The sequence below is a fragment of the Nothobranchius furzeri genome, chromosome 18 (assembly GCF_043380555.1).
Source record: "Nothobranchius furzeri strain GRZ-AD chromosome 18, NfurGRZ-RIMD1, whole genome shotgun sequence".
In the NCBI taxonomy this organism is placed as follows: domain Eukaryota; kingdom Metazoa; phylum Chordata; class Actinopteri; order Cyprinodontiformes; family Nothobranchiidae; genus Nothobranchius; species Nothobranchius furzeri.
The window spans coordinates 16,295,307-16,318,924 of NC_091758.1; the positions used below are offsets into that span (position 1 = coordinate 16,295,307).

The 23,618-nt window shown below is 45.3% G+C and overlaps 1 protein-coding gene across 1 annotated transcript; it reads left to right on the top strand.

Annotated features, from left to right (window-relative positions):
- The first annotated feature begins 4,797 nt into the window (after window positions 1–4,797).
- On the top strand, window positions 4,798–21,728 carry tecpr2 (tectonin beta-propeller repeat containing 2). Its single transcript, XM_015969291.3, has 27 exons — window positions 4,798–4,932; window positions 6,470–6,578; window positions 6,674–6,814; window positions 6,945–7,073; window positions 7,144–7,275; window positions 7,349–7,506; window positions 7,607–7,760; window positions 9,278–9,430; window positions 9,520–9,652; window positions 9,738–9,967; window positions 11,463–11,685; window positions 11,767–12,001; window positions 12,084–12,312; window positions 13,702–13,923; window positions 14,007–14,074; window positions 14,153–14,268; window positions 15,649–15,822; window positions 15,897–16,077; window positions 16,662–16,803; window positions 17,104–17,329; window positions 17,412–17,501; window positions 17,578–17,675; window positions 17,773–17,908; window positions 20,108–20,256; window positions 20,761–20,902; window positions 21,018–21,167; window positions 21,270–21,728. The coding sequence occupies exons 2-27, from the start codon at window positions 6,498–6,500 to the stop codon at window positions 21,404–21,406; spliced, it is 4,029 nt and encodes a 1,342-aa protein (XP_015824777.3). The 5' UTR covers window positions 4,798–4,932; window positions 6,470–6,497; the 3' UTR covers window positions 21,407–21,728.
- Window positions 21,729–23,618: the final 1,890 nt, after the last annotated feature.

Genomic DNA, 23,618 nt, shown 5'->3' on the forward strand with positions numbered 1-23,618 from the left:
ACGGCAGAACACTGACAGTTTTAGACAGAAAATTAAAATGTAACTAAAATCCACTAAAGTGCAAAACTATTGACTACACGTTTCTGTTTATAAATGTGCTTATGTAGCCGACAAATGCAGCTAAAACTCGTTTTACGAGTATTATTCTCATGTCATGTTGTGTTTTCATAAATTTAAACTTTAGAGACTTACTTGTAGTTCATCAACTCTGCATCAGCTGAGGTATTCCTTAAATTTGAAGGGGTAGTCTAACGCTATTGGTTAGTTCTGGTCGGCGCTCAGTTTCCTATTGAATGTAGCTCTGCGGGGCAGGGGGCGTGCTTAGCCAAAACAAACAACAACAAAAAAAAAAAAGACATATTGCTTACATTTTGTCACAGTACATGATGAGACAATCGCTTTTACGGATTTCTGGAAAATCATACATCATTTCTGAAAGGGGAAATTTCCGGAAAGATACTTTAAGGAGATGTTCAGATATGAAAGCCATTCATTGTTCAAAGAGACCGAGTGCTCATTAAAAAAAACATATCAAATGTTGATTAGTTTTGACTTCCTCATTTGAGCTCTTACATTATTTTCAGCCATATAAAACTGACCTTAGGTATTCATTATGCAGCGTGGTCAAACTACATACTAGAATTAACGCTGTTTTGCTGTCAGCTTTGTTAGATTCTGAAGAGATCAAACAAGTTAACAAATGAAGTTTCTATCATATATGAATATCTTAATATATTCGATAGAAGTTCATACGCCAATGAGCTTGGTCTATATTTAATCCAAAGATTAATTTTTAATTTTCAGATAATTAAATTTAATAGCAAAAGTTTATTTATTGAATCAGAAGTTAAAGGAATCTTTGCTTATTCAATAACCAAAATATACACCATTCTGTGTTTCATTTCAAAGAAGAGATCAGGTTTTCAAAAGTAAAGAATTTATTACTAACACTTTTAAAAATGCCAATTTGTAACTGACAATTTGTAACAGCTTGATATTAAAACTTGTTATTAAACAAACCTGTGTCTGAATGAAAAGCTAAAGTGGAATGCGAGGTTTGGATGCGTGAATGAATCTCAGAAGGTTTCTTTCAGCGAGAGAAAGCGTTCTGGGTGGAAAACGTTGTTTTGCAGCTAACTGATGTTTCTCAGAGAAAACAGCATCGGACACAATCTGTGTGCTACCTCACCCAGTTAGACGATCCTCTGTGTGGATCCGGAGGTCAAAGGAGGATGTTGTCAGCCTCAGGGTACTCGGTCAGGTAGAGAAGACCCGAGTGAAACCGACTCTCTGGTCCAGAGTTGTCGCAGGGTACACAGTGTTGAGCTTGCGTCTGGCTTAACTCTGAAGGAGTTTTTGCGTCAGCTGGTTACAGGTGCGTTTATTCAGAGCAATTCTATCGGCGTGACAGAATGCTTAGTGAGCCTGGGGTGGCCGACCCTCGTCCTCTGGTATGGTTCAAGAACTGACTTTGAGCTGCGGAGATTTGGTTTTAACAAAACCTCAGAACACGCCCTCTCAGCATCAGAAAGCTTGTGTCATGGTCTGCGTCTGCGTCTCCCCTCATGTGTCTCCTTGTGTTCTCCATTCGTCTCTAGGCTCTCCTGTTGTGTATCCTAGCGCCCTCTTGTGTCATTGTCTACGTCTTCCTCATGTGTTCCCAGAGCTGTAGCCCCTCTAGGTTTCCTTCCCCCCCCCAGGTATCTCCCTCCAGGTCCTGTGCTCCCCGTGGTCCTCCTTAGTCACGCCCCTGTAGTTTCTCTTACTGTGTTCCCAGATCTGCAGCCCTCCAGATCGTCTCTCCCAGGTCCTGTGTTCCTTCAGTATTCCCCAGTCACCCCTCCGCAGTTTTTATAGTTTCAGCTTTTCATTCTATTAGTCTCTTTAGTGTGTTTTCCCACCGGTGTTTGTAGTTTTCCTTCCCCTTAGAATATTAGTTATGTTTGCTGCTCTTCTTGTCTTTAGGTTTTACTCTTAAGTCATGTTAGTTTCCTCCCTGATTAGTTAATTGCTTTCATCTGGTTTCTCTCCCCACACACCTGCAGCCCATCTGCCTCCCATCATGCCCCAGTGTATTTAACCCTGTTCTGCATCTCTGTCTTGAGGGTCCATTGTTTTTTTTGTCAGCGATGTTTTGTGTAGTCTCTTGGTTTTGTGCTCTATGTGAGCTTTCGTTCTCCTGGTGTTCAGGACTTTGGTTTTTGGCTTTTTGCACTTTTGGATTTTTTGGTTCCTCATCCGAATAAAAAGGATTTTACTTTTAAACTGCTCCTGCATCGTGTCATCTGGTGTTTTCTGCATCTTGGGTCCTAACCTCCTTCCAGCTCTCAACGTGACAGCTTGATGTTATGAAGTAAAGACATGTGAGGTGGTTAGTGGGGGAGCAGTAGCTCAAAAGGTTGAGCGGGTTGTCCAGTAATTGGAAGGTTGCAGGTTTGATCCTGGCTCCGGACAGCAAATTCTGCTGTTGTGTCCTCGGGCAAGACACTCAACCCACCTTTCCTGCTGGTGGTGGTCGGAGGGACCGGTGGCGCCTGTGCTCGGCAGCCTCGCCTCTGTCAGTGCGCCCCAGGGCAGCTGTGGCTACATTGTAGCTCATCACCATCAGTGTGTGAATGTGTGTGTGAATGGATGAATGATACACTGTAGTGTAAAGCGCTTTGGAGTCCTTGCTCTGAGAGGCGCTATACAAGTGCGGGTCATTTATCATTTATCATTTAACCTTTACCCTGGATACACCCTCTGCATGAGGTGGTTAATGTGCAAATGACCTTCTGGTTTACTGAACACACATTACTGATTATCATAAATAATTATTATTACCCAAAGCATAATAAATCATTTCAGTATTTAAATACATTTACTGAACCAAGATGATTATTTATGATTATTGTAATAAACAGTCAAAGAGTTTATTAAAATTATTATTTAAAAATTATTTTAAAATCTTGAAGTGTCCTTCATCTTGGGACGGAACAGCAGCAGATTATTGGGCCATTCCCATCTGTACCGGGTCGGCCCGGGCCGGATAGCCCCAGTCGGCCCCAGCCTGGCCCGGTTGATTCCACACATCCTTGTCTTAAGCCCATGTGGGCTGATTCTACCCACCAATCAGAGGCTTGCTCTAATGGAAGGTGTGAATTTGCTGTCAGCAGTGGGTGTGTTGGCCCTGGTCGGCCTGAAGCAGACCCCCTCGAGAAGAGGGCTGAGAATGAGCCTTGGTTGGCCCGGAAAAATACCAGGCCACCCAGATATGTAAACAACCTACGCTACCCGGCCCGGGCCGACCCGGTACAGGTGGGAATGGGGCTAAAGATGGTGTTTTGCAGACTTCACGGCTCCTGACGGGTAATCTGTGGGACAAAGTTACAGCTCGACCCAGCTTGATCCAGCTGGGAAAGTGTGACCTTTGGGTCACAAATATGAGGCCGTTCATGATGCTACAATTATTTTCATCCTCAGCTTTTGTATCTGAGAAGAGCTGGTATTTTCTCACAGATGACAAAGACATTTCTGTTTCAGCAGCTCTTGGAAATAAATGTGTCCATGACAGAAAAGGTTGTGTCTTGGCAGCTGTGACACAATGTGTGGATGATCTCAATAAAAACACAACATGTTCCGCAATAGGAGGACCAGAAGGTGAGTTTGAACCAGAGAGGATCATGATCTTTCCCAGAGCTGCTGCTCCTCCGTGTTGAGTTTCAAAATAGGGCAGTCACAATAAAGACATTCAGACTGATAAAGAGGGTTGATTTTAAACAGCAGCAGATGTTTTAAGCTATCTACATGATTTTTTCTTTTGTAGTTTGTGCGTTTTTACCATTTTTTGTAGTATTTTTCCATCTGAGGAATTTTACTTTTTAGTCTTTATTCAGACCTGCTGCAACATGATATTTGATTATTTATTTATTTATATTCAAAGTTGAAGGATTTTCACAGCTGAATCTGTTCTGGGTGGTTTTAAACTGTTTAATTAGCCGTAGGTAAGAATGAATCAGGCTTTAAAGATTTACTTTGTTAAGAGTGACTTGTTCTTCTATCAAGAGTCTTATTCCACTCCCACTTACTGTGGATGAGGAAGAGGGTGCAGCACTGACAGTTTTAGGCAGAACAAGACACCCCTATCAGAGTATTATTCCACTCCCACTTCACGTTTGCAAAATTCAACAAATGCTGTTGCCTGGCAGACAGAGAGGGTAGAGCCACTAACAAATACACACACACAGGCTCACAATGACATTGTGACATCATAATGTATCAGCTAACATCATAGTGTACCTCTTAGCCAATAGCGGTGGCAGATTTAAATTCAAATGCAGTGCAGAGTTTTTACCTGACGATGGCGCAACACCGACAGTTTTAGGCAGAATATTTAAATTTTAACTAAGCTGCATTGAAGTGCCAAATTATTGACTACACGTGTCTACAGCACAATCAGACACTCATTTATGTAGTTAATGAGCAAAAAAAGTTGATTTGGGGGTGACTTGCGCTTTAAATCTTTACTAAGATGCACTAACATGCAAAATTATTAGCTACAAGTGTCTGCAGCACGATTAGACTAGGTTGATTAGACTTGCTTGTTTTTTATAGGTACCCTTTCTGGTAATTTGTTTGTGAATGTTTGAGTAAATGTATCCAGAACAGATTCGTTTCTTGTATTTTATTCTAAAAATAAACATGTAAATAAAAAACAAATACATAAAAAATATTTTAATGAAGGATTACAAAATAAAAACAGACCCATCAAACGAAGCGGTTCTTACCGGATGTGTCCAGCAGGAGGCGCGGTTTGACAGTCCGGTTTGGAGAGCCTGTGCTCTGGATCCGCTGAGCGATGTCTGTCAGCTGTCCGAGCTTCAAATCCAGTTTCTGCAGAATCAACTGGATCAACGCCTGCGGGTATCCCTCATCAGCAGGAGCGGCCAGCAGGTAGCAGGCTCGTGCTCCTGTTGCTAACGATATTCTGTTGTTTACAGTAGGTTAGCTGCCACAGATGCTAGCTAGTTTAGGTTAGCATGACTGTAAACAACAGCAGGCCAGGATCAATCTGGGTTTTCTTCTGAATATATGACACCTTCCTCCTTGAACTTGGATGTGCTGCTCGCTTTGTAACACACGAAGGCTTTTATGCTCACCAGGATTCATGTAAATGGTTGTGCTAACTGTATATGCTTCTTTTCATTTCTGGTTCAAACGTTGTACATCTGTTTATGTTTTTAACATGACGCAGTTACCGCCTCCTGCCTGTAGGGGTATGTGCAGGTGAAAAATAATGTTGAAATTACCACACACACCTAAATCAATGGGACGTTCTCCTGATAAAAAAAATCCACCACAAGTTAGGGTGAGGTGTTAATTTCTATTGATGCATGTGCCTCTGACCTTGCAGCTCTTTGTTCAGATCTTCATGTTCACAGCACGCTTGGCTGGGGTCAGTTCTTAACAGTTAAAACACCTGATAGGCACACTTTCAGCTCCTCATCCAGAGACACAAAACATGACAACTCCTGTAAACTGGATCTTACGGCTTCGTGTCTAGTCATAATGTGCATTTTTGCCCCAGAAGGGGCAGTTTGCTGCACAGGAAGCAGTTACACTCATAAATAACACACACCAATCTCAAATTAGCACATAAGAATGGGGAAGAATCGGTACATAAATGTTGCATTACCTTCTCAGCTTCAACTTGTCCTCGGTTCTGCAGAGGGTCTTAATCAGTGATTCAAATCAGGTATGCCGAGGCAGAGAAGCATCCAAAACCTGCAAGATCAGAGTTTATATGCAGTTTGCAACCTCCGATCTTCAGCTAAGCAGCCTGAATAGTGTCAGTCATTCCATAAACTGAGTAACACATCATATGATGGATGTGTATCTGAACAGCCAAGCAACTAATTGCATCTATAGAAAGGAGGTGAGCAGACTGCCATTTGAGGAAGCTCAGGCTCATTAATGTGAGATGCAAGAGATCTTTTACCAGCCTGTGGTGGTCTGCTGGGAGAGCAACATCAGACACTACAATGCATCAGTGACGATGAAAAAAAATCACTGGACAGAACCAGTGAGGGACAGGAGGTCCCAGAAATATCCATCATGGATCCATCCAACACGTTCAAGACAGCCCACAGAGGCAGTGGAGCTCTCGTTCCATCAGGTTCATCCATAAAACGTGCTTCTGGTTAATTCTACTCTCCAATAGCAGGTTGTTGTACAGAACATTTACTAGAATCAAGTAAATGATGTTTATTCTGTCTGTTCGCTCTATCTCCAGGTCTCCAGGTAGTCTAATGATTTAGTTTACTGTTGCTAAACATCATCATCATCATCACCCTTCTTTCCTTTTTAATTTTGTTGCAACAATTTCTGTGATTAGATATTTTTTCTAGTTATTTTATGTTTCTGATTATGTTATAAAACAGTGTCCCGCCTGTCGGTCAGCACAATATTTAACTAAGGCCTGTCCATCTAGGACTTGCTGAATCTGTCTCAGAGGCATCATGACAGCCCAACCGACCTCGCCGTCCATCCTGAGGGAGTTTAGTCCGCTCTACTACCTTTTGAATGCCATCCCAGCCAAGGTACATTCACAGCCCGCCTGACAGCAGACTGAAAGTAGTAGGTGATGTTTATTATAGTGTGTATTTTCATGATGTGTGTGTGTGTGTGTGTGTAGGTGCAGCGGGGCTTCAGGTCTGTCCTAGTCTACCTTACTGCCCTGGACAGCAACTCTGACTTCCTGGCTGTAGGCAGCAGCATCGGGATGCTTTACCTGTACTGCCGTCGACTTGCGCACATGAACAAGTACAGCGTGGAGGTTTGAGCTGTTTTTATTCATTTGTCAGACCCCAGCAGCACTTGGATTGCACCACCAAACTATTTCCAGTATACTGAGTGATTCCCTTTGTGTGTGTGTGTGTGTGTGTGTGTGTGTGTGTGTGTAACAGGGAAAGTGTGATGCAATTACGGTTGTAAAGCTGCTCAGCTGCTTTGATGATCTGGTGGCGGTTGGAACAGCTTCAGGTCAGGTGTCAGTCTTCCAGCTGGTGTCTCCTCTTCCTGGTCGTAACAAACAGGTAACCAGACACCTGTCAGTAAGTCACCTGTGTTCCTGCAGTGTCAGCTCACCTGTTTGTTTTGGTCCAGCTCAGGCGCTTTGATGTTGTTGGTCTCCATAAAGGCTCCATCACGTCTCTGACCTGGAGCACCAATGGGATGAAGCTTTTCTCCGGAGATGATAGAGGTCGGGTGGTGTTCTCTGCTCTGGACCTAGACCAGGTCAAAACCCAATGCGACACGACATTGTTTAAACAGATTAAGACTCGCTGTCTGACTGTGAATGTGTGTGCAGGGGGTGTGCACACCTGTGCTGCTGCTGGAGGAGTCCTCAGGTGTGGTTCAGATGGAGTACAGTCGCCTGGTGCTGCTGGTCTCAACGCAGCAGAGATCTCTGCTTTACTGCACACAGAAACAGGAAGTCCTCCAGCTGGGTACCAAGACTCACAGAAGGTACCATGAACATACTGGATTATGGAGCACACCACCTACCTACAGCGTCAAATTCATCCTTGGGCTGTGGTGCTCCGCGCTCACCGTGTCTCTGTTGCAGGAGCGGTAAATTTGGAGCTTGCTTCCTGCCAGCGATTTGCAAACAGAGTGATCTGCAGGTGTATGCTGCACGACCTGGACTCAAACTGTGGAAGTCGGATGTCAGAGGACAGGTGGAGACCACCCAACGACTGAAGTCACTCTTTGACAAACAGGTGCAACAAGAACACTCCTTTATCAAAGTTTGCTGTGAAGTTTCTGATACTTTTAAGTTTTTTTATTTTTCAAAAAAGCAGGATTTAAATAAAAATCTGTCTGTTTAAAATAAGTCTAGTTAAGTAAATTAGACCAAATGATTGAAGAAGAAAGCATGTTGTTATAAAACAAAGACATGGTTCTTGTGCTGCCATGTGGGTATGTTTCATTTAAAGGACCTCTGGAGCAACGATGAGACATTGGGTCTGTTCAGAGTTTAACTGTAGGAAGTTATTTTATACCCAGTTTGTGATTTTCTGTAGCCGTGGACAACTCACAGGGCAGTGTGTTTAGTGATCCTGTTTCTCTTTGTAGTTAGTTATTAGTCGGTTTATTATTCTGCTTCCGTACGTTTTTTGGCATTTAACTACTTCCACAATTCTTCAACTATTTACACAAGTTTGGTATCAAAACGTTCAGCTCAGTCAGCTTAAGCCGGCAATGACTTTTGGTATAAAAATATTTTATAATCTATCAGTTTCAGATATCAGTAAATGTTTCTAAATTCACAGTTCAGCCAATTGTAAAAATGTACCTATTAAACTATTCTCATTCAAATACCAGCTGTTTAAACATTTCAACTTTTGAGTTTTTAATCAGTGTTCAAAGATTTAAGTTTTCTGCTGTTTAGCCTTTTTTGTCCATTCTCCACCTATATTCTGAGCTTTATTACACTTGTTGGTGATTTTTGCTTCTAATTCATTCAGCTCATTTTGACAGTTTAGCTTAGTTTCAGCTTCACTTCAGCAATCAGTTTCCAAATGTAGCATATGCTGCTAATTTCACAGTTCAGCTAAATGTAAATATTAAACTGTTAAACTTGTCCTACTGAAATAACAAGTGTTTAGACATTTTAGCTGTCCAGATTTTTATACATTGTTCACAGATTTCAGTTTTCTGCTGTTTAGGATAATTTTTCTCTATTATTCACTTACTTTCTGTGCTTTACTTGGTTGGTGCTTTTTGCTTCTACATCTTTCAATATATTCTGCTCATTTTGACAGTTTTGATTAGTTTCAGCTTCAGTTCAGCTATTAAGCTGATTCAGCTAACAGTTTAAGCTATCCAGCATTCAAACAGCATTTCTGCAAGAGATACAATTTATCTAGTTTATGTATCAATGACTCATGTAAAGCACCAAGAGAGCCTGAGGAATGTTGTTGACTGCTTTCATGCAGGAGCTGAACTGATGATGATTTAAAATCATCAAATTCAAAAACCTCCAAGAATAACCCTTTGATCCATTTTACCTACAAATATTTCAGCATTTAATATTATCTTCATTTGTTTGTCTAAGAGGCTCTGACCAGCAGCCGGGTTTTCCACGTTGGGACTTTTGGAGATGTGTTTGCAAACATAACTTAAAGCTCTTGCAGGAATTTCAGCACCACTGTAAAATGATCAGCGGACGTAAACATGAACATCAGTTTATTTACTCTAGCCGGTCTGTTCTTCTGTGTCCTCCTGACTGACGCAGGTGCCTCAGTTTGAGTTGCTTCCTCGTCCTGGTCTGGGTGGAGGGTACCGCCCTGCGGATCGGCAGCTGGGTCTGCTTAGCTGTTTCCTAAGAGAGGGTTGGATCCTCAGCTGGAACGAATACTGCCTTTATGTATTTGATGTTATCAACCAGGTAGGCCAGCTAAAGATCCAGTCTAAAGTCACCTCATTGACACTTCTCCTCTAAAGCTACAAACGTAATGTGTGTTTTGATGCCTAAAGGTTGTAGTTGGTGCCTTGGAAAGCACTGGAGACATTGTGTCTGTGTCATCATGTGGCAATGAGATCTTCATCCTGAAGGGAGACAGAGACATTATTCGTCTTTCCAACAGCCACGAGGGAATCACCTCCACCTGTGAGCACCATGAGTACATCACTATTGATGCTCCTGATGGTCCTTCAGTGTCTTTATTTACAATCTCAATGATGCTGTCTTTTAGTTCCCGCCCTATTTGTCCATCCAGCCTCCCCTCTGACCACACCCCCTGTCCTCCATCCAACTGGATCAGTGGAAACAGCTCAGCCAATCAGAACGATGGCCATCATTGTGGAAGATGGAGCTACAGAGGAAGCTAGAGGTGGTGAGAGGTTCTCAGAGGGAGGAGCAGATGAGGAGGGTGAGGGACGAATAGAGGAGGTGAAGGAAGCTGAGGAGCATGACCAGCTGAAGGTACGACTGTCTGACTAAAGCTAAAAGAAATATTTACCGTTGACGTGTGGAAGAACTTCAGGATGTTGATTTTGATGTCAGAGAGGGGGAGTTTAAAGCATCATCATCTTACCTGCAGCAGACAGCAGATCGGTCTTGGTTTGGAGAAGCAGGAGGAGTCAAACCTTTTTGCTTATTATTACCAACCTATTGGTGAAACTTTCAAAGTAGTTACTACATCAGGTGGGCAAAGTCTGGACTTTAACATAGGGTGACCATATTTCCATTGTCCAAAAAGAGGACGGGGATCTGTGCCTATCGATGACGTCACACTATGACAATGCCAATCTGTTTGGCCTTGAAACGGCCCTGGGTGTGTGACTGAGTTTTGAAGGTGATCTGAATTGTATCAAATATATAAATATGACATGTGCGTAACTTATTACTTCATACAGGTAAAAACGTGTGGTGGAGATAACTCTCACTATTTTCCTGTCCTGTCTGTCTCTCATCTTCCTGCATCTCCTCTAAAATCTCCAGAAAATCAGCTGCCTGGCTTCTTACTTTTTAACCTCTTGAGTTACTTTTGAACTACGCAGATCAAAGGGATCTCCTGACCGCAAAGCGGAGTGTGCATTTCGATGCTGCGCCCCGGACAGAGAGTGAAAAGTGGACATGTCCAGGGAAAAGAGGACGTATGGTCACCCTACTTTAACAGAAACTGGTTAAAAAATGCTAGATTAATGATCATTTTCTATTGGCATTTTCACATCTGGCCTAGTCCGGACTTGGTTGGGTCACAGAGTGATGTCTGTGGTTCACACAGCCTTTTCGTGAACCCAGATGTCTCTGAGCATGTGGGCGGGGCAAAACACGCTTGTGGTGTCCTCCTTAAGTTAGTAAACAGAGGCTTCTGTGAGCAGCGTTGCTTTTGGAGACTCAGACATGAAGCACACAGCTTCCTACTCTCACTTAGACTGCTGTGTGCTCCTCAGTCTGTCCTCCTGCTCCTGCAGCTGGAGCAGTGGTTCCTAGCTACAGTCAGAACCCTTCTGCATCCAGACTCACGCATGTGGGAAGCTGCCGCTAGCTGATTCTACTCGCCAATCAGAGGCTCCCGCTTGTAGGTAGGCAGGAACGTCAGCCAGCAAGTGGGTGTGTTGGGTCGACTGAGCATGAAAAACCCACAGATTACCCAGATGTGAACATAATTAACCTACCAGGGCCGACCCAGATGTGAAAGCACCATATATTTATCCGTTATTGCGTGGGTTCTGGACTTTGCCCACTGGGCGTCTTTTTGGTGGACTTCTGCCCCCTTTGCCCCCAGCTTAGCGGAGCAACACTTCACACAAGCCGCAGAACCCAACCACAACAGGAGGATCGGGTCCATGTGTTCATCAGGAAAGAAGAGCGGTGCCGGGAAGTCCGGGCCGAGATCTGACAGTCTATAGTGTGTGGGATTCAGTTGGTGAGAGGATCAAATCAAATGACCGCGTTCCTTTTGTTTGTCCAGGTGATGGAGTTGAGCCAATCCGTGAGTATTTTCAGCAGCTCTCGTTGTCGCAGCAGCTCCGTCACTTCCTGGGATAGTCTCCATGGCAACACTTCAACCAGCTCATCCTATGAGTTGGGCTCCAGACGCTATAGTGCCCCCGTTGATCAGGAGGACATGCAGCAGGATCTGGTGGTGAAAGCCATCAGAGTGAAGAAGAAGAAGAAGAGGAGACTCCAGCAAGGCCAGTAGACCGAGACAAACCAGGACTGGTGGGTAGGACGACCTGTCGTCTGATGTCTGTCTCTGTCTCCTGTGTACTCAGACAGCAGCAGCAGGAACGGCTTTTTTGACAGGAACTCAGTGTTTGGAGTCCAGGATGGTAACGGTAGTGATGAGGAAGATCAGACTCCTCTAAGTGACCATGCCTCCATGATGGGTCTTGATGTTCAGAAACAGAATACTCTAGAAAAGCTCAGCGCGCACACGTCACAGGAACCAGGCTCAGACAATGGTTTGAAGACAGGAGAGAAGGTGGACTGTTCCTCTGACCAGTCTGGGTGAGTAGACGAGGATTGATTTTGTTGTCTAGCCCTTTTTAACCCATCCCTGCTTTATGGAATATCCAATACTTGTTTTCAGCTCCCTGCTCCTCCAGGGTCTGGAGAATAAACAGAACCCAAACCAGGCCCCTGTTGCTGCTCCAGAACCAGAACTCTCCACCATGAGTCCAGATACATCAGTAGACCAGCTGCTGGAATGCATCTTCTCCTACACGAAGTCTGGAGACTGTGATGGGCTTGAGCAGCAGCTTATGGACGAGAAGGATGAAGAGCTTCTCAGCACCTCCACTGGATCCAGAGAGGAGAAGGTGGGCCACTCCGGTTCTGTTTGACATCCAATAGTGTTGATATACATCTAGGGTGGTGGAGGCTCAGGGGGTGGAGCGGGCCATGCAGTAATCACAGGGTTGGCAGTTCGAATCCAGCTCATTCCTTGTCCTGCTGTTACTGTGTCTGAATGTTCAGTGGTTATCAGAGGGGTTATCAGGCTAATTTTGTTTAGTTTTCTTGGTTATTATTGGACTGTTTTCCTGTCCTGTCTGTCTCTTTTCTTCCTGCATCTCTTCTCAGTCCTCCAGAAAAAAGTGCTGCCTGGCTTCCTACTTTTTCACCTCATGAGTTACTTTTTAAGTACAGTGATCCCTCGCTACTTCGCGGTTCGTTTATGGCGGATTCACGACTTCGCGGATTTTTTCTTTGGAGCCTTATTCAAGGGAAATTCGCCGATTCGCGGTATTTTTCACCGACTCGCGGTATTTTTCTATGCAAAATATCAAGAAATTCCTGTTTTTTTTCATCAATTTAATCATAAAATGCACTTTTTGTAATAAAACTATAAAAAACCAAGTAAAAAATTTTTTTTCTTGAGTTTTACCCACAAAAAGAGAATGTGATCATACAATAATTCAATATAGTACTGTACTGTAAATATGGTGTCCCTACTTCGCAGATTTTCACCTATCGCGGCCAGGTCTGGAACGCATCAACCGCGATAAACGAGGGATCACTGTAAGCAGATCAAAGGTGTCTACTGACTGCTAAAACAGCGGAGCGTGTACGGCGCTGTGCCGCCACGCCAGTGACATGAAGTCACCAGAACACGGGTGGTGAGCTTTGCTGCAGCGGAGTACGTCAGGCACAAATAAAAGACAGAAATTACCAGAGAGAATATGAACGATTGTGTGTTAATGGTTTATTTTTTAGGCAGCGCCACTTTGAGAATGTCACTGTTGCCGTGCTGAGGACACAGCTGCCTGGAGCGCTCTGCCGTTCTCTGCTCAGAAGAACCCCCGTTAGAGTCCATATAAATAATGTCATTTAGGTAGAAACTCCCTCTGGGTGTGCTAGCTGAGGAGAACCGGGTTCCTCTTAGCTCTCCTGTAATTTGAACCCTCTATCCAAGTCCGGATCAGGAAGTAATGCCCAATCCCGATCCAGTTTGAAACCATGTGATGGGATCTGAACATCCCTAGGTTTATATCTGTAAAGGAACACCTTGGGATCCCACTAGAGAAGCTGGCGGAGGTGGCTGGAGAGCGGACAGTTAGGCATTCCAGGTAGAGCTGCTCAAAAGACCTGGACCTGGATAGGCAGAAGACAACTAGAAGAGTCTGTTTCACCCTGAAACTTCAAAAAATGTAAACCTGTTCCAGTCGTCAGCCAGAGGAAACGAGAGTCATGCTGCTGTCTGTGTGCAGGAGGACCTCCGGCCTCCCTCGGCTGGTCTACCAGACCCAATGATTTGCTCCACTGTGTCCAGTGGGGAGAGAAATCCTAGTGTTTCCAGTGATGATGATGATGAAGATATCTACTGTCACAACCCCTCAGCAGGCAGTGGAGGAAGCACGTATCCATCTAAAGAGGCAGAGAAGATGACAAACCAGGTTACCCAGCACAGAGGCATGCACAGGCCTTACCAGGTGAGCCTGCACACCTGGGTCTGCCATCAGAGTTCTCTTAACCCCACATCTGGTGTGTTACTTACGCTGTTGTTTGTTCGTAGTTGGCTGAAAGTTGGATGGGATACTCGGGACCAGGATGTGGAATACTGAGCTTACAGGTGACTGACAGGTGGGTAGGTTGGGGTCTTTCAGGTGTCTGATTGGAGGCTTTAGGAAGTCTCAGTCTAACATGAACCTGTGGTCTCAGGTATGTCTGGTGTCTGGACTTTAAAGGAAGACTATACTGCAGCACTTTACCTGAAACTGGGCTTAGCTGGCAGCGCTTTGAAGACAATGTCCACCAGGTGGCCCTGTCTCCTTCAGGTGAGCTGTGGACACGCCCACCAACTTCTGATAAATCTTAACTCTAGAGCAGGGGTCGGCAACCTGTTCCCATCAAAGAGCCATTATTACCCGTTTCCCACAGTAAAGAAAACACTGGGAGCCACAGCAGCTGCGGCGTTGTGGGCGGGGCCTACCCTCAGACAGCAGAGAGCTGCTTTAACCAATCACAACAGGTGACAGCAGCCAGTACCGGTCGCTCGTGTACGTCAAAGTTATCTTTCATAAGATAATCAATAAAACGATTTATATAAAGTGGATCCAGAAGTTGTAGCCCGTCTCTGCCGACATTATTTTGATATTTTTCACCCTGTTGGTGGTTTTACTGAGCAGGTGCCACTTTTGTCATACGTTTCTTTTTAAAACATGTTTAGACTGTTCAGAATACAAATCCAGGCTCTGTCACGTTTGATTGTTGTAATTAAACTTTGTAGGTGGGGAAGGTCAGAAAAGGATCCGATCATTTTGTTTTTCCCTCATTTACAGAGACGGAGATAAAGGCGCAGTGCGCCTGGCTCTGGTGTTAATCAAGTTAAATTATATCTCTTTGCAACAATTTTCACAAGAAAACAGAACAGTTAAAATCAGGGCTTGTGTTGTGTTGACCGGATAGTTCCCGTATTTGACCGTTTATTTTGACGGAGAAAGAATAGAAAGAATTACCCCGACGCATGCAGACGAACTGACATTTTATTCTACGTACATTGCAGATGTAGCTAAATCACTCAAGAAATGATTCCCATCTGAACATCTGAGCTGGACACTGCTCAGCGCAGCTCGCTGTCAGCGTGTACGTAAGGTCCACAGCGAGCTGAAGATGTGCAGAGGGGCTTGGAGCACGTCGCAGAACCAGAGCGCATGCAGGAAGATTCCTCCGACTGAAGCGAGACTTGTCACTTAGAAAATGTTCCCTGATTTTGAAACTTTGGCTGAAAAGTGCTTGTTCCTGTCTCCAATGTGGCGACACATCCAGGAGCCGTCTGAGGAGAATCCCAGAATCTCACATCGTCTTCAGCTCAGAAAGCGCCGATATGATTACGCACAAGCATGACGCGTCAACACGGTCTCACAGTAAGACCGGGTTGGAACTGTTCAGGTTTACGCAGACAATCTTTACATTTAGAATTAGCTTACAGATGTAAAATTAATTCAGTAAAATATAAAGTTTTTTATTTAAATATCCATTCATTATTTTACAAGCACAGAGAGCCGCATCAGATGGATGGAAGAGCCGCATGCGGCTCCAGAGCCGCGGGTTGCCGACCCCCGCTCTAGAGTTACGGGGCACCGAGTGTCTCGTTCTTTATGTGTTGTGTATGTTTGCAGCAGTACCTGGGTGGTAACTGTGTGTGTCTTCATCAGGTAATTTGCTGTGGAAGGTGGAGCAGAAGAGCATGACAGCTTTTGCTTGTGCCAAAGCTTTGGTTAAAGGAAAACGCCACTGGTATAAAGCTGTTGAGCAAACAGCCTTCGTTGCTCTGAGCGATGACTCTGCCTGGATCATTCGGACCAACGGAGACCTCTACCTGCAAACAGGTAATATCTGTTAATGGGATGCATCTCTCTGAGCCTCAGCGGTGGTGGAGCTGTTAGATGTTGTTGTGTTTCAGGTCTGAGCGTGGAGCGTCCCTGTGCTCGCTCTGTGAAGGTGGACTCCCCCTGTGTGTTCAGCCAGGTGTGTGTGAGAGGTGGTGTGCTCTGGGCTTTAAGTGAACACAAGGCTTTGTTCTACAGAGAAGGACTGAACAGCTACTGCAGCGAGGGAGAAGGATGGAAGTATGACACAGTCAGGTAATGGTTTGAGATAAGCATGAACAGAAAAGGGTGGAGGACGTCTCACTGCTGTCTTAACCCAGAGCGACATAACCAGAAGGGTGGCTTATTTAAAAAACGACAAGATTTCAGTCTAATCCCAAAGTATTAGAGCGGGGGTGTTCAATGTTGTGCCTGGAGGGCCAGTGTCCAGCACCTTTTGGTTTTAACCCTGCTTCAACACACCTGATTTCAATCAGCAGGTGATTAACAGGCTTCTGCAGATCCTGATGAGCTGCTGCACAGGTGATTCAACCACTGAATCTAGTGCGTTGGAGCAGAGAAACCACTAAAAAGTGCTGGATAGTGCCCCTCCTGGACCAGAATTAAACAGCCCTGCTTTAGAGAGTGAAACAGTGAGTCTAAAAGCCTGTTTTACTCATTAGCAATATGTCTACAGCCTGGTTAAATATGGCTGCCACAGCTGACTAAGTCAGTCTGTTTGAAAGATATGGAGCTATTCAGCAGCCTGCTCAGTCTGGGTCTCCTTCTGATCCTCTGGTTTAAGGGTTAATCGGGGTGTGTGTGTGTGTGTGTGTGTGTGTGTGTGTGTGTGTGTGTAGCGAGGCTCAGGGTCTGGAGCTGATCTGCATTGCTTTGGGATACGGGGGCACAGCCTGGGCTCTAGATGCCAGCGGCAGCCTCTGGTTTCGAACCGGCATCTGCGCTACCAAGCCGCAGGGCAGTGATGACCACTGGTGGCAGGTAGAGCTCCAGCCTTCACTCATGTGTACACCTTAATGTGTGAAGGGTTTGGTTTACAGTGGGAGTCCGTTTGGACAGAACCTTTTAGGGTTTCTACCCGATGTTTGGTTTGTGTTTATTTCATCTTATGGATAAACAACCAATCAGCACCCCCCCCCCCCCTCTCTCTCTCTCTCTCTCTCTCTCTCTCTCTCTCTCTCTCTCTCTCTCTCTCTCTCTCTCTCTCTCTCTCTCTCTCTCTCTCTCTCTCTCTCTCTCTCTCTCTCTCTCTCTCTCTCTCTCTCTCTCTCTCTCTCTCAGATTAATATTTCAGACTACGTGGTCTTCGACGAGGGCAGTTTTTTTCACACTCTGCTGCAGGCCACACAAACAGTTGCCACGGTAACCAGGGCCCCGGTAGACCGGGTGGTAGCCTTTCTGTCCCAGTATTCCCAGTGCCAGCCTAGCCTTGTCAGTGCTAATTCCAGTGGGGTCTGGGTGGCCTCCGGGCGGAACCAAGTGCACCTGGCCCGCAGCAGCCTTGTGGGTCAGTAGAGTCCAGAACAAGCGTGTTTTGTCTTGTCTTGCTTCGTAAAGTCTCACCGTCGCTTTGTGTTCGGTTCCTGTAGGAACATTCTGGCAGAACGTTGTCCCTAGAGGAACTGTCTCAGCCACCAGGTGGACCTTCATTACATCTTCATCTGTCCCTCACAGAGAAGGTAACACACCTGGACCACATTAACGGCTCCATGTAGGAGACATCAGGAGCCATTCTGAGTCTCGTCTGTGTCTCAGGTACGTTCCTGTGGTTGGCTCAGAGCAGAAAGGATCTGTTCTGCGTTTGGGATCAAGACGGAGAGCTTCGTCCGTCTTCTGTCTCGCTACCATCTGAGGTAAAAGCACTTAAATAGTTTCTGCTCTTTTTCTACTGGTTTCCAGTCACTTTGACGGCCTACTGGGAAGCCCCTCTGATGTTTTTGTTGAACTCAGGTGGAGCTGTCTCATCTGTCTGCCTGTCGTGATGCATTGTGGGGTTTGGATATTTATGGCCGAGTCAGCATTCGTCCCCTGTCCCCTGCCTGTCCAATCGGTCTTCAGTGGACCCCTTTGGACCTCAGTCAGCTGGGTAGGTTTCAGTTTTAAACACGAATGCACCAAAGATCACACGTCTAACACTAACCCTCACACAGTCCTGCCACTTAAACCGTTTCACTTCTGACACCAAACAGTAATCCAGACTGGATGTAATGATAACAGGGATTACTTTCTTCAGATTACCTCCTGACGAAACTGGTTTTGGTTTTGCCAAACTGGTAAAAAGTTTAGGGTTTTACCACCATGTGTGCGTGGCTCTTTGGTTTCAGCAGTGGATCCATCGTGACTTCTAACGTTGTGAGAAGATTTTTCTCGTAGGGTTCCCAGGAGGAAGGGCTGATGCTTGTTAGAGCTGAAACGCCCAAACAGCCTCATTCAAACAAGAAAATAAAGCGAAAAGAAATGTCTGCTTTGGTGCTGGTGGTTTTAGATTTGATTAAACTAATGTCGACAGAGAAAACGCCTTTTTAAGGAACTGTTATTTAGGTTTTAAGGGGGCCTACACCTGCCTGTGGTTTTTGGTCATCTTAACGATCCTGAGTCTTAAATAATCTATGTGTGGAAGGAAAGATATTTTTCAGTGTTGTAGCCCAGAGGCTATCAGTTTTCTTGCAGAGGAACAACTTTGTCGACACCTCAGTGCAGAAGGCAGGAATAAGTGGGTTTGCTGGATGCCTGGAACACACAAATATCATCTGGCATCAGATACAGACAGCCGAGAAGGAAAAGAAAGACCTACATGTGGTTTTTCTAGACCTAGCTAACGCCTTTGGGTCAGTGCCACATGAGATCTTGTGGACGGCGTTCAATTTCTTCCAAGTTCCAGAGGGAATCACAAGACTGGTCAAAGCCTATTTTCAGGACCCGCAATCCTGCGTGACAGTACAGACTAAAACAACTGCCTGGCAGCACCTTGAGATAGGCATAATGGAGGGCTGCACCATCTCTCCACTGGCGTTTACAATGGCCATGGAGATCATCATACGAGCATCCAGATGGGTGGTTGGAGGAGAACGATTGAAGTGCGGGTTGCGCAGTCCTCCAATCAGGACGTACGTGGACGACATGACGACAGTAACAACAACAAAGGCATGCACCCAGCGCTTGTTGGATAAAGTCCAGGAAAACATCAAATGGGCACGAATGGAGATCAAACCCAGCAAATCCCACAGTATCTCCGTCAAAGGCCAGCTGACCAATGAGAGGTTCCATGTTAACAATGAGCCAATACCAACTGTTATGGAGAAACCTATCAAAAGCCTTAGACGTTGGTATAGTGCAGAACTCAAAGACTCAAAGCAGGTAGAACAACTCAGACAGGATACAATCAGCGGCCTGAAGAAGATCAATAACACAGCTCTCCCTGGGAAACTAAAACTATGGTGCTTTGAGTTTAGGCTGCTGCCACGCCTCATGTGGCCAATCTATGAGGTCACACTATCCCATGCCAGTCCGCTGGAGAGGCTAGTGAATGTGCAGGTGAGGAAGTGGCTTGGATTGCTGAGATGCCTTACCTGTATGGTAACGGAGCCATCTCCCTGCCAATATCAAGCCTGGTGGTGGAGTACAAATGTGTCAGGTCAAGACTGGAAATGTCCCTCACAGATTCCCGGGATCCAGTCGTCAGAGGTGCTGCCCCAACCCTAGCAACGGGGTGGAAATGGAAGCCATCGGCAGCAGTTGCAGAGGCAAAGGCTGCTCTCAGACACCGGTACATCGTGGAACATGTACAGCATGGCAGAAGGGGCCTTGGAATGGAAGCAGCAACACCCTGCGATGGTGGCACAGGAGTTAAGTGCTCGCCCCGTAATCGGAAGGTTGCAGGTTCGAGTCCCGCTCAGTCTGTCGCTGTCGTTGTGTCCTTGGGCAAGACACTTAACCCACGTTGCCTGCTGGTGGTGGTCGGAGGGACTGGTGGCGCCAGTGCTCGGCAGCCTCGCCTCTGTCAGTGCGCCCCAGGGCAGCTGTGGCTACATTGTAGCTCATCCCCACCAGTGTGTGAATGGGTGAATGACTGATTGTGTTGTAAAGCGCCTTGGGGGGGTTCCAGGACTCTAGAAGGAGCTATATCAAATACAGGCCATTTACCTGAAAGGGATCTTTTAACAACTAGTCCTAGGAAAGTGTGTGTGTGTGTGTGTGTGTGTGTGTGTGTGTGTGTGTGTGTGTGTGTGTGTGTGTGTGTGTGTGTGTGTGTGTGTGTGTGTGTGTGTGTGTGTGTGTGTTACAGGAAGTGTTCGTCTGGTCAGCGTGAGCTGTGGCAGTCAGAATGTTTGGGCCGTGGACAGTCGAGGACTCGTTTACTTCAGAGTTGGAACCCAGCCGCTGAATACCAGTATGATGCTGCCGGCCTGGATCCATATAGACCCTCCGGTGCAGGTACGGTGTCAAAGATGAGCGGGATAGCTGTCAGTCTGCGGGACTCTCGCGTAGACGTGACCCTGGTGGCCGTGTTGCTGTTTCAGATCTGTAAACTACCAGTGTCAGACAACGGTTACCAGAGACGATATAAACAGTTCTGATGATTGAGGGAACAAATCTGTCCAAACCAACCCAGTCCTGTGTGAAAAAGTAATGACCCCCCCTTCAAACCTGTCTGTGGTGTGGTCCGCGGCTGGCTGCTGCTCGGTCAGAACCGGCCAACACCATCCTGGTTCTGTTCCTCACAGGGGAGACGCTCGGAGAGCACTTCAACTACGGCATCTCACTTTAACTTTAACACAGCAGCACTTCAACAATAATGATGAGGCAGTGATTCAATTTTAACTTGATTTCTATATAAAAGCAGAGAATTTGGTACAAGCACATAAACAGGACCCGGACTCTTTGGATGATCGTGTCTCCTCAGCTGTCACACATCCAGACCCGTCTGTCTGCTTTCAGCCAATAGGACAGCAGCTGGTCAGCATCCAGACCAGTCCTAATGATCGACTTCTCTGGGGTCTGGACAACAAAGGGAGTGTCTTTGTGAGGACAGGACTATGTGATGAGATGCCTGTGGGGACAAACTGGGACAATGTACCAGGTACTGTCTCTTTCTATTTGTCAGATGTTTATTTATTTTTTCCGGTCCACTGCTGATATTGGTGTGTGTGTGCGTGTGTGTATGTGTGTGTGTCTGTGTGTGTGTGTGTGTGAAGGGCTGGCTGTTTGTCAGTTGGTGGTCAGTTGTCAGACCGTGTGGGTTCGGTGTGTGAACGGAGATGTGGCTCGACGTTACGGCATTTCTGAGAAAAATCCAGCCGGAGATTACTGGAAGAAGATCCCTGGAAATGTGATTTGGTTCACTGGTACGTTTTTTCCTGACGTCTTTTCATTTATTTATTTAGTATTTTAATTGAGACTCTGTTCTGTGGGCGACCCATCTCACCTCTCAGGTGTTCTGTTTTTAGTCACTCCAGAGGAAGAGCTGTGGGCGGTGACTCCTATTGGTGGACTGTGCCGTCGGCTAACAAAGCTCCTCCCACAGATGCCCCGTGGCCCTGCCGCTGGGGGAGATGATGTCGATGATGAATGGGAGCTCATCTGACCCCTGTTGCTGGTTTTTCTGGTCTGGATTGCCATGGGAGTGGAGTGCCATGTCTCACAGACTGAACTTCCCTCCTGGACAAACAGGAACTTACCTGTGTGATGTCATGAGCAAAACCACTGAATGATGAAGTCACTTCCTGTGAGGGCAGGAGCACAAAGGGCTGTGGTAGGGCTGGTAAAACACGAAGGGAAGTTGGTTTTAATTTTGTATTGTCATGAAGCACTTTAACCTGAAATTGTGTGTGTGTGTGTGTGTGTGTGTGTGTGTGTGTGTGTGTGTGTGTGTGTGTGTGTGTGTGTGTGTGTGTGTGTGTGTGTGTGTGTGTGTGTGTGTGTGTGTGTGTGTGTGTGTAAAACTATGCTAATGTTTTCATCTTTTTCCAACCCTTTTAAACTGGTTTGAATTGGGTTAAGACTTTGGTTCTGGTTCTGTAGGAGGTCTCCAGAGAGGCTGGTGGTTCTGTCCACTTTTTAGTTAAATCACTGACTGAAGCTCCATTATTAATATTCTAATGTTTATATCGAGTCTAAATGGTTTCAGGACTTTAGGCCAAATGGTAGAACGTTCGCCATCGTGGTTGGGAGCTAACACCATGACCTGAGGGGGTTCTGTTGAGTCCACTGTGGTTATGTTTGTGGATAATAAAGGGACATTACACCAGACTAATACGAGGACTCCGGTTTGGTTTGTTCCTTTAGTTTCACAGTGAATCGTTTAGTTTCTAATCTGGAGTAAAGGTTTAGGAAAACCTTTCATCTCATTTAAACCTAATCGGTTGATCACAGACTCAGAAATGCACTTTCTGGTCCAGCCAGTCTGACCCACTGGACTCAGAACAGCAGAACGTTGTACAGGAAGTTGGTGCTGATCCTGTAGTCTCTGGCAGTTTTCATCAATTTCACCTGAAACCTGATTAATCTCCCTGATTCCCTGCGGTGGGTTCTGACGGTCTGAACTGGGTTTACATCCTCCTCATAGGTGACAGTTGCTATGGAAACCCTTGCAGGTGTTTCTCTGTGGTAACTGATGGGTTTGACCAACAAGTTACTGTTGTTGTGTGTTGCAGAACCAGAATCAGGGTCATTTTAAATTTTAGCTCAGAGTTCTGGGATTACCGTCTGATTTTACAAACACCTTCTAACTGCTGTCAGATTTGGTTCCCCGTTGCTCCTGTGTATCATATAATTTCTGTTTCTCAAAACAAATATATATGTTATAGAATTATTTCTGCTCTAGGTAGTAAGACTACCAAATAAAACGATCCCTCATCAGCCAAAAATGTAGTTTTGTGTTTGCTTTTTCAGTAATAAGGTTAAAGGTCCCCTCATGATGTTGTTCTGCATATTTACTAATTATAACACCAACTTACCAACATGAGATAAAAAATACACACTGTTTATTTACATGATTCTACTCAGCAGAGACTGAGAAATCTGATCTGGTCTTCCCCAGGTTCTAAAAGGTTCTGATCTAACCTCCGGTGTGGAAAACCCCCCAGTAGATTCCCCATGTTGTTGGTTATTGTAGCATAACAAGGCCATGGCTACACTATCATACAGGAACAGACTAGGTGAGTCCACCATGAGCTCGAGTTTGTACCAGAGTGTTCTGGGTCTTCTGTCTGAAACTTGGTCCGGACCGAGTCATGCAACAGAACAATAATCCTAAACACAGCAGTAGATCTAAAACAGAGTCAAAGAGCTGCAGTGGTCCAAAGTCCAGAATGAAAGGCTGAGCAGAGACAATGGACCAGAACTCCTTCAGAACCTTAGGAGGAGTGGATCGGGTCAGACGGAAGAAATCTTTCCAGTTTTTCTTTGTTGACGTGTGTGTCTGTTTTTGTACTTGAGGTGAGATTGGGATCATTTTCGAAACACGACTGTCTCAGGAATGACACGTCTGGTTGGAAAGTTCTAACTGGATCACAGATAAGAGCTCGCTGTTCCATCGGTTTGGCTTGGAAGTTTTTAAAGCTTTTGCATCAAGTTCACCCTGTAAAAATATGTAAAGACTCAACATAAACAAATGCTTCTTTCCATTTCATTTATTTTTACTGTGACCACATGAAGTAAGTCTGTTAATGTAATTATTACTGTGATATTGTGTTATACTGTATATGTAGTGGTTTATTTATTACTACACTGTAAATGACTAATTCCTGGTAAATTCATAAGAAAACAACGTGTCTCTCAACTCATCTTTTATGTTT

Coding starts and splice junctions, on each gene's coding strand:
- tecpr2 (XM_015969291.3), top strand. CDS start 6,498: ATGACAGCCCAACCGACCTCGCCGTCCATCCTGAGGGAGTTTAGTCCG. Junction 7,507..7,606: donor GGTACCAAGACTCACAGAAG/GTACCATGAACA, acceptor TCTCTGTTGCAG/GAGCGGTAAATTTGGAGCTT. Junction 17,502..17,577: donor ATCTGTCCCTCACAGAGAAG/GTAACACACCTG, acceptor TCTGTGTCTCAG/GTACGTTCCTGTGGTTGGCT.